Source organism: Neoarius graeffei, chromosome 6 (genome assembly GCF_027579695.1).
Source record: "Neoarius graeffei isolate fNeoGra1 chromosome 6, fNeoGra1.pri, whole genome shotgun sequence".
Lineage (NCBI taxonomy): Eukaryota > Metazoa > Chordata > Actinopteri > Siluriformes > Ariidae > Neoarius > Neoarius graeffei.
In genome coordinates this window covers 98,917,068-98,931,228 of record NC_083574.1, presented here as the reverse complement: position 1 = coordinate 98,931,228, position 14,161 = coordinate 98,917,068, and the positions used below count along the sequence as shown (strand labels likewise).

At 44.8% G+C, this 14,161-nt stretch overlaps 1 protein-coding gene across 1 annotated transcript; it reads left to right on the top strand.

Annotated features, from left to right (window-relative positions):
* Positions 1–2,484: 2,484 nt before the first annotated feature.
* On the top strand, positions 2,485–2,977 carry LOC132888445 (B-type lectin plumieribetin-like). Its single transcript, XM_060924495.1, has 2 exons — positions 2,485–2,574; positions 2,726–2,977. The coding sequence occupies exons 1-2, from the start codon at positions 2,485–2,487 to the stop codon at positions 2,975–2,977; spliced, it is 342 nt and encodes a 113-aa protein (XP_060780478.1).
* Positions 2,978–14,161: the final 11,184 nt, after the last annotated feature.

Here is a 14,161-nt window from a genome sequence, read left to right as displayed (position 1 = left end):
TGGAGAGCTGCTACGAAGCGTGATACCAGCGTGTTCTGCCTTGATATTCACAGAGCAACGGTGAGAAACGTGCCATTTCAGATGCTCTGGTGCTATTTACCCCCTTGTTTACTGAGTGCTGAAACAAAGTAGTGGTTATGTTAACGTTATGAGTGAACTGAAGCTGAATGATGGTGCAACGTTTCTGAACATATTTACAATGTGGTAGCTGAATTCATGCTGATGTGTATATGTAATTTAAAGAGAGAAGTGTTTACTCTTCCTAATGCCAATTTAAAGGGAGGAGTGTTTATTTTCCTAATGCCAATTTAAAGGGAGGAGAGAGTAATTTTATATGTTGTGATGAATATAATGTTTATTTGCACTATGCAACTGCAGTATTGAAAACTTTAATGCGACTCAGCTGATTAGCTGTGTGTAAAGTATCTCGAGGGTAATTTTTGGTGCATTTCTCGTTCATGAATGAATAGGCCTTTACTGTAATGTAAGAGTAAATTAAGCACACTTCTGTAATACCTCCAAGTCTTAAACCAGAAGGGTAATTTTGTGTTATTTGCACATAGTTCTGCTATGGTTATGATAAATGACATTTTGAATGTTGATAACACTGAGTGTTAATGGTTACTAACACAAGTATTATTGAGGCACTGTTCACACAAACAGCAAGTAAATATGTGAGCACTTTAACACTTAGTTCTCAAAGATGATGTACAACATTCAGTCTTCAGTGCAACTATATAAGAAAGAGATATAAGATTTGAGTAGAGATAATTCATGTCAGAATTAGATGTTAACGGTGTACATCTTTTGACATTTAGATATTCCGAATGATGCATCTACGAATGAGTGGTATTGAATGTATGCTTTTTGACCTTGCTTGTAGGTCAGGTTTTTTTAGTTGAGAGCAATTTGACTGTGGTCCAGGACAACCTTCTGGCTGAAACCGATGGCAAGCCAAGTTCCCTGAAGAAAGTCAAGCACCAGGATATACACGTACCCATTCATACTCTCATTGAACAGTTAGATTACAATACAAGGAACCTTGGAATTTGAACTGAACTGCAGTAACTCTGAAACAGAGCACCTGAAGAGAACTTTCCCTTCCATTTTATTTTTAAGGGCCCAGGGACAATATTTTATTTTTCTAGTGTGCACACTACCTTTTATTTTTCTAATTGTTTGGGGTATTTTGTACTTTGTAAACAATATAAGAGTGGCTACTCAACTTTCACTTCGGTGTCTGTCTCATTATTGTTGCTCAGCATTATGGCTCCTGTCGAATTTAGCATCTTCTGATACTGGTCTAGGTTTCATTACTATTCTAAGTCATTATTATACTGTAATTCACTTTTACATTGGTAAAATTGGTTACACATAGCCTGTGTTTTTTTTGTCATTTATTGGTTACTCATAAATTTACCCACCAAAGGATGAATTTATCTTATCTTATTTTAGCTTATCTTAGCTTACCCAGATTTTCAGCGCTGGCCACAGGACAGTGGGCGTCATCTCGGGTTCTCAGAACAAATGTTTGGTTCGTCTTTCAGCTGAATCACTGGAGCTTAGCAGAACAGTGTTTGTTCATATTCTGCTAATGGGCTGTGTGTAAAAAAAACAGTGAGAGGAGGAGTCCTAAACTCTGTCTCGGTCAGAGTCAGTCCATATAAAACCCATCACTCATCACCAATCCGCAAAGCAGCTCATTGATTCATCTCTCCACTCACTGGTTCATCTCTCCTCTCACTGTTCATCTCTCTGCTCATTGATTCATCTCTCCGCTCACTCTCATCGTGCAGGTGAGTAAAACTGATTGAACCTAAAGTGTACCTGGTTTATTTATTTGAACATTTAAAGAAAAAAAAACCCAGATGTGTTGATGTATGAGCATGGCATTTTATAAACATGACTAAAGCTGAAGAATAAAACTAGAACTGATGCATTAATTATTAAATATAAAGCCTGATATCCTCGGATCAGTTTGTGCATGAATTTATAGCTTCTATAATGTAAATAAGAACAGGAGCTTGTTTTGAACGTTCTGCAACTTGAAATCTGACTATAAACAGATGAAAGCATGAAATATTATAAATATAAGCACAAGCATGTGATGTTTTATTCTTTAATAATTAAAAATGGTAAACTTTGGCAAATTGCTTTGGTATAAGGGAAAGAAAGCACTTGGGGATGAGCTGTTTTAGGAAAATAATCAACTTCCAGGTGGGAACAGTAAATTTGATTTGCATCCCGCTGTCTGGATGATTTTCCTACAACAACAAACCCACTCGTGTTTTATTCCTTACGTATTAGCTGTGAGAACTAGAAATGTGGCTTTAATTATTTAGAAACAGTGAAAGTCTAAATATTAATATCTTCAGGTCAGCATGTATACAAATTCTTTTCCAATATTCTTATTTTTTCCCATAAAAGTCACTACTTGCTTGAATCTGACACACATTTTTAATAACTGTCTTTATATTCAGAACCATGAGCAGGAACTTCTTGTCTATAAATGAAGAGCTCCAGAAAGGAGACTTCCTGTTATCCAACAACAGCGAGTACAAAGCAATCTTTCAGGTAGAACTGAAACATGGGAAATAAATAGAGATGAAGAGTCTTCTTTGCTTTTTCTTCATTTGCTGTTTGAAAAAATTACTTCCAGTTCCTTTCACAGAAATATAAACTCACCTTCCATTCTCTGATATTGAACTCTAACGTCTTGTTTCAGGATGATGGGAACTTTGTAGTGTACGGCTGGGCGCCGCTGTGGGCTACTGACACTGGTGGCATTCCAGGCATCAGTCACCTGGCCATGCAAAACGACTGCAACCTCGTCATATATACGCCGGATAAACCCGTGTGGGCCGCCGGCAGCTACAGCCCGGATCTCACCACATGCCGTTTAACTTTGGGTAATGACGGCATTCTAGTGATCCACAGGGACAAGCATGTGGTGTGGAAGTCCACTAAGAAGAATTAAAATTAATGAAACAAACTTCTCAAAATGCTTTGATGTTCCTTTCATCTGCAACTGTCATTAAAGTTGTCAATAAATCAGCAAAGCAGATCAGCTGGATGTCTCCGTGTCTCAGTGTTACAGCTATAGCACTGTTATTACAATCAGTCATGAGCTGAACCTCAACACCACAATTACACCAATCACTATTTCAACTGCACTGTTGATAAATAATAAATCTAAGAGATATAACGTAAGGGACATAATTCTATTTAGAGTCAAAAATAATGAGTATAATATTGATATTAGATAGATTTTGATTGGTCTGTATCGAAGAAGGTTGAATTGATAAAGTGTGAGTGATGTAGAAATATAAGTCCTCTTATAACACAAACATAACACACACACTATTATCATTAGGAACATTAGGGACAAGCCTGCGAGCTGGGAACGGAATATCAGAACGTCAATAACATCAGTGATTGTCGCTAACATTAAGTACGTTAGCTAGCAACACAACAGACTCATGAAACAAACCATTCAAATGCTAACACACACAAACAATCCAGTCCTACTGAAGAGATGTTCCACTGAGATGCAAGACTGAGAAAACAGACACAGCTTGGACTGTGATGAAGTTAATTTGAGACGATTGTGAGCTTTGGAGATCACGTTCCTCTGTACCTCTGACTGTAATCACAATCTTTTACACAGATCACAAAAAAATCCTGACGTGTACAAAAGTGTGAAGTAAAGGAAAGGTCGCCATTATTAATGCCATTTCATAGTGTCCTGTGTTTGTGCGTGTGATATGTACATATGCACAAGAAGGTACCCAGGTGTTGAAACACCGGCCCCTGGAGGTGATAAGGGGTGAAATGGAGTTTCTCCTGACACTCAGGTCATGAACGTTTCAACTTGCAAAGACGTGACTTTAAAAGATGAAACCATTTTTAAAGTTGCTCAAAAGTAAAAGTAAATTATTACAGCAAGAAACATCTCGTCTCGTCTTCTTCCGCTTTATCCAGGACCGGGTTGCGGAGGCAGCAGTCTAAGCATGGAAGCCCAAACTTCCCTCTCCCCAGACACCTCGGTCAGCTCCTCGGGAAGAACACCGAGGCGTTCCCAGGCCAGCCGAGAGACATAGTCCCTCCAGCGTGTCCTGGGTCTTCCCCGGGGCCTCCTCCCGGGGGAACATGCCTGGAACACCTCCCCAGGGAGGCGTCCAGGAGGCATCCGAAAAAGATGCCCGAGCCACCTCAGCTGGTTCTTCTCGATGTGGAGGAGCAGCGGCTCTACTCCGAGCTCCTCCCGAGTGACTGTGCTTCTCACCCTATCTCTAAGGGAGCACCCAGCCACCCTGCGAAGGAAACTCATTTCAGCCGCTTGTATCCGCGATCTTGTTCTTTCGGTCATTACCCAAAGCTCATGACCCTAGGTGAGAGTCGGAACATAGATTGACCGGTAAATTGAGAGCTTCGCCTTTTGGCTCAGCTCCTTCTTCACCACAACAGACCGGTAAAGCGACCGCATCACTGCGGAGGCTGCACCGATCCGCCTGTCGATCTCACGCTCCATCTTTCCCTCACTCGTGAACAAGATCCCGAGATACTTAAACTCTTCCACTTGACTCTTCCACTTGAGGCAGGACTTCTTCACCAACCTGGAGAGGGCAAGCTATCCTTTTCTGGTCGAGAACCATGGCCTCGGACTTGGAGGTGCTGATTCTCATCCCAGCCGCTTCACACTCGACTGCAAACCGCCCCAGTGCATGCTGGAGGTCCTGGTTTGAAGAAGCCAACAGGACAACATCATCCTCAAAAAGCAGAGATGAAATCCTGTGGTTCCCAAACAGGATTCCTTCCGGCCCCTGGCTGCGCCTAGAAATTCTGTCCATAAAAATTATGAACAGAACCGGTGACAAAGGGCAGCCCTGCCGGAGTCCAACATGCACTGGGAACAGGTCTGACTTACTGCCGGCAATGCGAACCAGACTCCTGCTCCGTTCGTACAGGGACTGGACAGCCCTTAGCAAAGAGCCCCGAACCCCATACTCCCGAAGCACCCCCCACAGAATACCACAGGGGACATGGTCGAATGCCTTCTCCAGATCCACAAAGCACATGTGGACTGGTTGGGCAAACTCCCATGAACCCTCGAGCACCCTATGAAGGGTATAGAGCTGGTCCAGTGTTCCGTGACCAGGAAGAAAACCGCATTGTTCCTCCTGGATCCGAGGTTCGACTATTGGTCGAATTCTCCTCTCCAGTACCCTAGAGTAAACTTTCCCCGGGATGCTGAGAAGTGTGATTGGAGCACACTCTCCGGTCCCCTTTCTTGAAAAGAGGGACCACCACCCCAGTCTGCCACTCCGGAGGCACTGTCCCCGACCGCCACGCGATGTTGCAGAGGCGTGTCAACCAAGACAGCCCCACAACATCCAGAGACTTGAGATACTCAGGGCGGATCTCATCCACCCCCGGTGCCTTGCCACCGAGGAGCTTGCAAACCACTTCAGTGACTTCGGCTTGGGTAATGGACGAGTCCACCTCTGAGTCATCAGCCTCAGTCTCCTCAATGGAAGACATGATGGTGGGATTGAGGAGATCCTCAAAGTGTTCCTTTCACCACCCGACAATGTCCCCAGTCGAGGTCAACAGCTCCCCACCCGCACTGTAAACAGTGTTGGCAGAGCATTGCTTCCCCCTCCTGAGGTGCCGGACAGTTTGCCAGAATTTCTTCGAGGCCGACCGATAGTCCTTCTCCATGGCCTCCCCGAACTCCTCCCAGTTCCGAGTTTTTGCCTCCGCAACTGCCCGAGCTGCAGCACGCCTGGCCTGCCGATACCCGTCAGCTGCCTCAGGGGTCCCAGAGGTCAACATGGCCTGATAGGACTCCTTCTTCAGCTTGACAGCATCCCTTACTTCCGGTGTCCACCACCGGGTTCGGGGATTGCCGCCACGACAGGCACCGGAGACCTTGCGGCCGCAGCTCCGAACAGCTGCATCCACAATGGAGGTAGAGAACATGGTCCACTCAGACTCAATGTCCCCCACCTCCCTCGGAAGCTGGGAAAAGCTCTCCCGGAGGTGGGAGTTAAAGACCTCCCCAACAGAGTGCTTGGCCAGACATTCCCAGCAGACCCTCACCATACGTTTGGGCCTGCCAGGTCTGTCCAGCTTACTCCTCCGCCAGCAGATCCAACTCACCACCAGGTGGTGATCAGTTGACAGCTCAGCCCCTCTCTTCACCCGAGTGTCCAAGACATAGGGCCGGAGATCAGATGAAACGACAACAAAGTCTATCATCGACCTCCGACCTAAGGTGTCCTGGTGCCACGTGCACTTATGGACACCCCATGCTCGAACATGGTGTTCATTATGGGCAAACTGTGACTAGCACAGAAGTCCAATAACAAACACCACTCGGGTTCAGATCGGGGAGGCCGTTCCTCCCAACCATGCCCCTCCAGGTGTCACTGTCGTCGCCCACGTGAGCATTGAAGTCCCCCAGTAACACAATGGAGTCCCCAGTCTGAGCACCCCTCAGTACCTCTCCCAGGGACTCCAAGAAGGCCGGATACTCTATACTGCTATTCGGCCCGTAGGCACAAACAACAGCAAGAGCCCTCTCCCCAATCCGAAGGCGCAGAAAGGCGACCCTCTCGTTCACTGGGGTAAACTCCAACACATGGTGGCTGAGCTGGGGAGCTATAAGCAAGCCCACACCAGCCCGCCGCCGCTCACCATGGGCGACTCCAGAGAAGTGGAGAGTCCAGCCCCTCTCGAGGAGCTGGGTTCCAGAGCCCAAGCTGTGCGTGGAGGTGAGCCCGACTATCTCTAGCCGGTACCTCTCAACCTCCCGCACAAGCTCAGGCTCTTTCCCCCCCAGCGAAGTGACATTCCATCTCCCAACAGCTAGCCGCTGTGTCCAGGGATCAGGTCGTCGAGGCCCCTGCCTTCGACTGCCACCCAATCCACACTGCACCAGTCCCCTACTGCTACCTCTGTGGGTGGTGAACCCACAGGAGGTCGGGCCCACGTCACCTCTTCGGGCTGAGCCCAGCCGGGCACCATGGGCAAAGGCCTGGCCACCAAGCGCTTGCATACGAGCCCCAACCCCAGGCCTGGCTCCAGGGTGGGGCCCCGGCTGCGCCATACCGGGCGACGTCACGGTCCTTGATGGTTTCTCCATAAGGGTTTTGGTGAACTGCTCTTGGTCTGGCCTGTCACCTAGGACCTGTCTGCCTTGGGAAACCCTGACAGGGGCATAATGCCCCCGACAACATAGCTCCTAGGATCATTCAGGCACACAAACCCCTCCACCACAATAAGGTGGCAGTTCTAGGAGGGGGCAAGAAACATACAAGGGACTTTTTTTTTTAAACCACTGTTTACTAAACATGAGGACCTGAGCATTCTGGGGGGAAAAAATCGATAAAAATAGACTGAACAGACAGAATCTTATTGAAAATAACAAACAAACTGAAGGCAGTGATACTTTTAGGGGCTACGCTACAATTTCTAACTGCACTAACAGCTGCAGAGAAAATCCAGCCTCTGTCTGAGGATGATGATGGTGATGATGTTGTTGTTGTTGATGATGATGATGATCCTGCTGAGGGAAAATGCTGGCATTATTTAGAAGAAAGAAGAAACTCTTATTTGTCACATGCACACTTCAAGCACAGTGAGATTCATCCTCTGCATTTAACCCATCTGAAGCAGTGAACACACGCACACACACACCCAGAGCAGTGGGCAGCCACACTAGAGTGCCCGGGGAGCAGTCAGGGGTTCGGTACCTTGCTCAAGGGCACTTCAGCCCAAGGCCGCCCCATGTTAACCTAACTGCATGTCTTGAACTGTGGGGGAAACCGGACCACCCGGAGGAAACCCACACTGACACAAGGAGAACATGCAAACTCTATACAGAAAGACCCCACCAGCCGCTGGGCTCGGACCCAGAACTTTCTTGCTGTGAGGCGACAGTGCTAACCACTACACCAGTGGTTATGAAATCTTTTCAACTTGAGACCCAAACAATAAATTCAGAGTCTCCTCAGGACCCAAACTTACAAAAATCTACAAACCCCATTTCCATAAAAGTTGGGATATTTTCCAAAATGCAATAAAAACAAAAATGTGTGATTTGTTAATTCATGTGAATCTTTATCTAGCTGATAAAAGTACAAAGAAAAGATTTTCAATAGTTTTACTGACCAACTTAATTGTATGTTGTAAATATAAACAAAGTTAGCATTTCTTTTAAGTTCGTTTCTTAAGACACGTATTTTTAAGTATGTTACCTCGCTTGTTGACAGTTTCGGCGAACACTTCTGCCTTCTTCAAAACAGTCACCAGATGTCGAGTGGTGACGTGCCTTATCAGCTGATGTTACTCTATGGAGGCGTGAACGTCCCGCCCAATTTGACAGGTAGTCCACGCCTCCTGCTGTCAGGTCGCTGGCCCAGGACTGCGCTCCAGGTGTGTGACAGCGCGTATGCTCCCTCATCCCGGTTCATCGTCCTCTGCGCCCGCTTACGTATCTCCACTGCCTCCAAAATCCAACGCTGATATCTATTCTCTTCTCATCTCCGCTTCAATCTCCGCTGCCGGGACGAAGGCGTCATTCCAGCAAGCCTCTACATAAAAAATCCAATACCAACAAAAAACGCGGAAAGGACCATCGAAAGAGCGCGAATGACTCTGGTAAGAGAAAGAATTAGATGCACGACAAACAAAATCAACAATTTAAATACAGAAATAACACAAAGAACACAAGATTTCAAACTCCGGTTCAAACTCAGCAGTGACATGGAAAAAAGTATGGAAGAACATCTAAATGCAATACAAGAACAAGAATTCTCAAAAACAAAAACACGCCATATTAAAAAATTAAATAGGCTTATCAAAAAGAAACAAAATAAATGCAAGGACAAACAAATAAATGAAAAATGGATATGCAACCTGTCTATGCAACCTGTCTAAACACACACTAACAACAGCAGAACGCACTATACTCTCACGGGGACTAAACTATGCCATCACACCAAATAAAATCCCAAATGAAGAATTCATACTGGCTACGGAACTAGCATGAAACATGTTACAGGACCAAGGACAGAAAGCCGCATTAAGGAACGAAATAGCAGGCATCCTCACCTCAGCTAAACTGCCACCCAGAAACACAACAAAACAGGAAATGGAAGCCATCAGAACACTCGCAAAGAACAAGAAAATAACAATACTACCGGCTGATAAAGGGAGGACCACGGTTATCATGGACACTAATCAATATGAAAAACAAATGAATGAAATGCTCACGGACCCAAACACATATGAAATACTCAAAAAAGACCCGACAGAGGAAAAGAAAAAAAAAGACTAAAACTATTACTCAAACTGTTAATGGATGACAACAAAATTGATAAACAAACATACAACCACCTCATCCCCACAGCAGACATCACCCCCCGGATATACGGCACACCGAAAATTCATAAACCCGGAGCACCACTAAGACCCATAGTAGACAGTATAGGATCAGTTACTTACAACCTTTCCAAGACACTGGCAGACATAATTAAACCACTCCTCGGACTCACGGAATACCACTGCAAAAACTCAAAACAACTGGCAAAAGAACTAAAGGAAATCAAGATAAAAAAGGATGAAATCCTTGTATCACATGACGTCATATCCCTCTTTACAAAAACACTGGTCACAAACACTCTTAACATAGTAGAAAACCGGTTAAAAGCAGACAGAACCCTGAAAAAACGTACAAAACTTACAGCACAGGACATAACAAAACTATTACATTTCATTTCCACGTCCACATATTTCCAATACAAAGGTACAATCTACAGACAAAAAGAGGGATTTGCAATGGGGGACCCGCTATCTGCCACTCTATGCAACTTTTTTATGGAGGATCTGGAAACCCGAGCCATAGAAACAGCACCGGATGACTGCAAACCTATCTTCTGGAAAAGATACTTTGATGACATTCTTGAAATAACCAAAACAGGCCACACACAACAACTCACGGATCATCTAAACTCCATAGACAAGACAGGCAACATCAAATTCACACACGAAGAGGAAACGGACAAGACAATAGCATTTCTGGACCTAAAAATACACCACACAGAAGAAGGGAACATCAGAATTACAACATACAGAAAACCTACACATACCGACCAATATCTTCTCTGGACATCTGAACATCCCATCGCACACAAAATGTCAGTAATCAGAACACTATACGACCGAACACAGAACATCACGGAGGAGAAAGACAGACAGGAGGAGGAACAACACATCCAACAGGCATTAAAAAACTGCCAATATCCACCGTGGGCAATTCGAAAAGGAAAATCACAGACACAAAAAAAAGGAAAGAAACAAACAAACAAGAAAAAACACAGAAAAAACAAACCGGGGCTTTGTCACATTACCATATATAAAAGGAGTTACAGAACGCATCCAACGATCCATGAGGAAATACCACATCAACACCCCGGTCAAACCATACAAGAACCTCCGACAGCTGCTAGTTCACCCCAAAGATAAAATACACCTGGACAATAAATGCAATGTCATATATGAAATCCCTTGCCGTTCATGCAATAAAGTCTATATTGGTGAAACGGGCAGATGCTTCCACACTCGCAGGAAAGAACACCAATTAGAATGTGAAAAAGAAACAACAAAAAGACTCACAAGATCCGAAAAAGAAAAAGCAAGCCAAGAAAACTTAAAATCAGCCATTTCAGACCACTGCAAACGACAAAATCATATTATGAATTGGGAAGAGGCCAGAGTCATTCGCGCTGAAGAGAATAGATATCAGCGTTGGATTTTGGAGGCAGTGGAGATACGTAAGCGGGCGCAGAGGATGATGAACCGGGATGAGGGAGCATACGTGCTGTCACACACCTGGAGCGCAGTCCTGGGCCAGCGACCTGACAGCAGGAGGCGTGGACTACCTGTCAAATTGGGCGGGACGTTCACGCCTCCATAGAGTAACATCAGCTGATAAGGCACGTCACCACTCGACATCTGGTGACTGTTTTGAAGAAGGCGGAAGTGTTCGCCGAAACTGTCAACAAGCGAGGTAACATACTTAAAAATACGTGTCTTAAGAAACGAACTTAAAAGAATAGTTATAATTATCAGACATAATGAATTTTCACTAAAAGTTAGCATTTGATTCCTGCAACACACCAAAAAAAAAAAGTTGGGACAGAGGCATTATTTGTGCTACATCAACTTTCCTTTTAATAACACTTTATAATCGTATGGGATCTGAGGAGTTGGACTTTTTGTCCATTCTTGCTTGATACAAGACTTCAACTGCTCAACAGTCTGTGGCTGCCGCTGTCTGATTGTCATCTTCACGATGCACCATGCATTCTCAGTAGGAGACAGATCTGGACTGGCAGCAGGCCAGTCAAGAACACACACTCTGTGTCTACAAAGCCATGCCGTTGTGGCCCGTGCCGAATGAGGCCTGGCATTGTCCTGCCCAAATAAGCATGGACTTCCCAGGAACATTCTCATTCTTATCTCATTATCTCTAGCCGCTTTATCCTGTTCTACAGGGTTGCAGGCAAGCTGGAGCCTATCCCAGCTGACTACGGGCGAAAGGCAGGGTACACCCTGGACAAGTTGCCAGGTCATCACAGGGCTGACACATAGACACAGACAACCATTCACACTCACATTGACACCTACGCTCAATTTAGAGTCACCAGTTAATCTAACCTGCATGTCTTTGGACTGTGGGGAAAACCGGAGCACCCGGAGGAAACCCACGCGGACACGGGGAGAACATGCAAACTCCACACAGAAAGGCCCTCACCGACCATGGGGCTCGAACCCGGACCTTCTTGCTGTGAGGCGACAGCGCTAACCACTACACCACCGTACCGTGATGGCAACATGTGTCTCTAAAATCCCAATACTGTATATCAATGGCACACACTTCACACACATGCAACTCACCCCCTGATGCCCCCCCATCCACCCACCCATCACAGATGAATCATCTCTGCCCTGATAGAAACATCAAAATAATCGCTTCCACCGCTGTTTGAAATCTTCACGTCGCTCGTGACTCCACCCTTTCTTTTCAGTCACACATGACCAAATCAACTTTCTGTGACTTCCATAATATCACCTGCCTCCGCCCCTCTCGGCTTTCAAGATGCGGTGTTGATGATGATGATGATGAAGAACAGCACACAGGAAATTGCTGTGATTGTCATAACGGTGCTGAAACGTGTAGCTCTCGCACTCCGCCACCAGAGGGCAGCACGAGCGCACTGCAGTTCCAAGGAGAACTTTTCAGAGCTGAGAGCCTGAGAACTCCTGCTCCCTTTTCATCATGAGGAAAACACAACTGGCAACAAACATCATCATTCAGTTATAAAAGGATTAAATGAAGTAAAGAAAAAAATGGAAACAATTCCAGAGAAGGAGGATAAAACAAAATATACTGTAAAATAAAACACAAAAGAGTAAATGAATAAATAAAACCGTTTTAACTGAAAGGTATACTAAACACAAATGTCAGAATAGAGGAAGAGCTTTCATTATTTGTGAAAAATATTTGCTTTTAGTGAATTAAAACTCAACAATTAAAACAGTCAGGTACTGTATTCTGTGTGTGTGTGTGTGTCAGTCATTAGTTTAGCATAGTGCAGTGGTTCTCAAACGTTTTTCACCAAGTACCACCTCAGAAAATACTTGGCTCTCCAAGTACCACCATAATGACCAACATTAAAATACAGTAGCGTAGTAGGCCTAAATATTCATTAAAAACAAGGCGGAAGTTTTATTTAACAAGTATATTTAATATTGTTGGCCACTGTAACATTACACACAGTACTTTGAACAGTAACACTGTGTTTAAATATAGGAAAATAAAACAGTCCTTAAATAATGAATCAAATAAATTGGCCAAATCTGCAACATCTGTAGTCTCATCAAGCTGTATGGTAAAATATCTACTGTTCTTAATGCGCTCAATCAGTGTCTTTTTAACATCGTCAGCCATGTCGTTTATTCTCCTTGACACGGTGTCATTTGAAAGCGGCACCAAGTTTAACTCTCTGGCAGCTTTCTCTCCACACATGATACGCGTCATCTCTCTGGCTAATGGCAAACACAGCAGTTCCCCGATTGTGTGCGGCTCACCGGCTCTGGCGATCAGGAGGCTGCGCGATATGAAGCTTCCTGTGCTTTGGCTGCGGGTGTACCATAGGACAGAATGGTGGACTTGGACTGCTTCAGTTCATCACGTTTTCGTAAAAAAAATGCATTGGTTTGTCCTTTAGTGCTGTGTGTTTGGTTGTAAGATGCCGTTTGAGATGCGATGGTTTCATGGACTCATTGCTCAGAACGTCCCCGCATACAACACACTGCGGCCTGGGCAGCTCCTCTGTCCCGCTCCAGATTAATCCCAGTTTTATGTATTTTTCGTCAGACTTCCTCCTCACTGGTTTCTGCCGTTTGCTAGCAGTTCTGGGGCTGGTTTTGCACTGTCGTTAGCATCCGCGCTCGGCTCACACACGTCCTCTTCAGTTCTCCCTCTCTCCTGATCCACGCTCCCATTCGCGGATTTAAGCCACGACAGTAATTTTGTCCGACTCGTCATAATTAGCAAAGCCACCTCCACCTTTTCCCATCACAGCCGAGTCTACCAATGGCGGATAACCGTCTGTCAGCGGAACCGGCGGGAATGCGTACGTACGCTACGTATGGCTACCCAGAAGCACTTGCAAACTTTTTAAAATTATTAACTTAATTTGTATCTCCTTTCATTTTCTTGTCATCGGTTGATAAGATATTTTCATCCATTCGGATATTATGGATAGTATTTCACGTTTAATTTTATTTTTTAAATTTTATTGATATTTAATGAAGTGATTCTTTGGCGTACCACTAGAATGGAGCCCGCGTGCCACAGTTTGAGAATCACTGGCATAGTGGATTAATGTGGGTTGCCAGAGTGGAACAATTTGGGTTGCCAGAGTGCGTTAATTTGTGTTTTTCTAAAGTGGATTCTTGTGGGTTGCCAGAGTGGATATATTTGGATTGTGAGAGTGGATCAATTTGTGTTGCCAGAAAGCCTTAATCTGGATTGTCAAAGTGGATTAATGTGGGTTGCCAGAGTGGATTATATCGTTCATGATATTAC

What these genes read in the sequence shown, in the direction of transcription:
- LOC132888445 (XM_060924495.1), top strand. Translation starts at nt 2,485, where the DNA reads ATGAGCAGGAACTTCTTGTCTATAAATGAAGAGCTCCAGAAAGGAGAC. An exon ending in AGTACAAAGCAATCTTTCAG is followed by an intron (nt 2,575 to 2,725) that starts GTAGAACTGAAA and finishes GTCTTGTTTCAG; the next exon opens with GATGATGGGAACTTTGTAGT.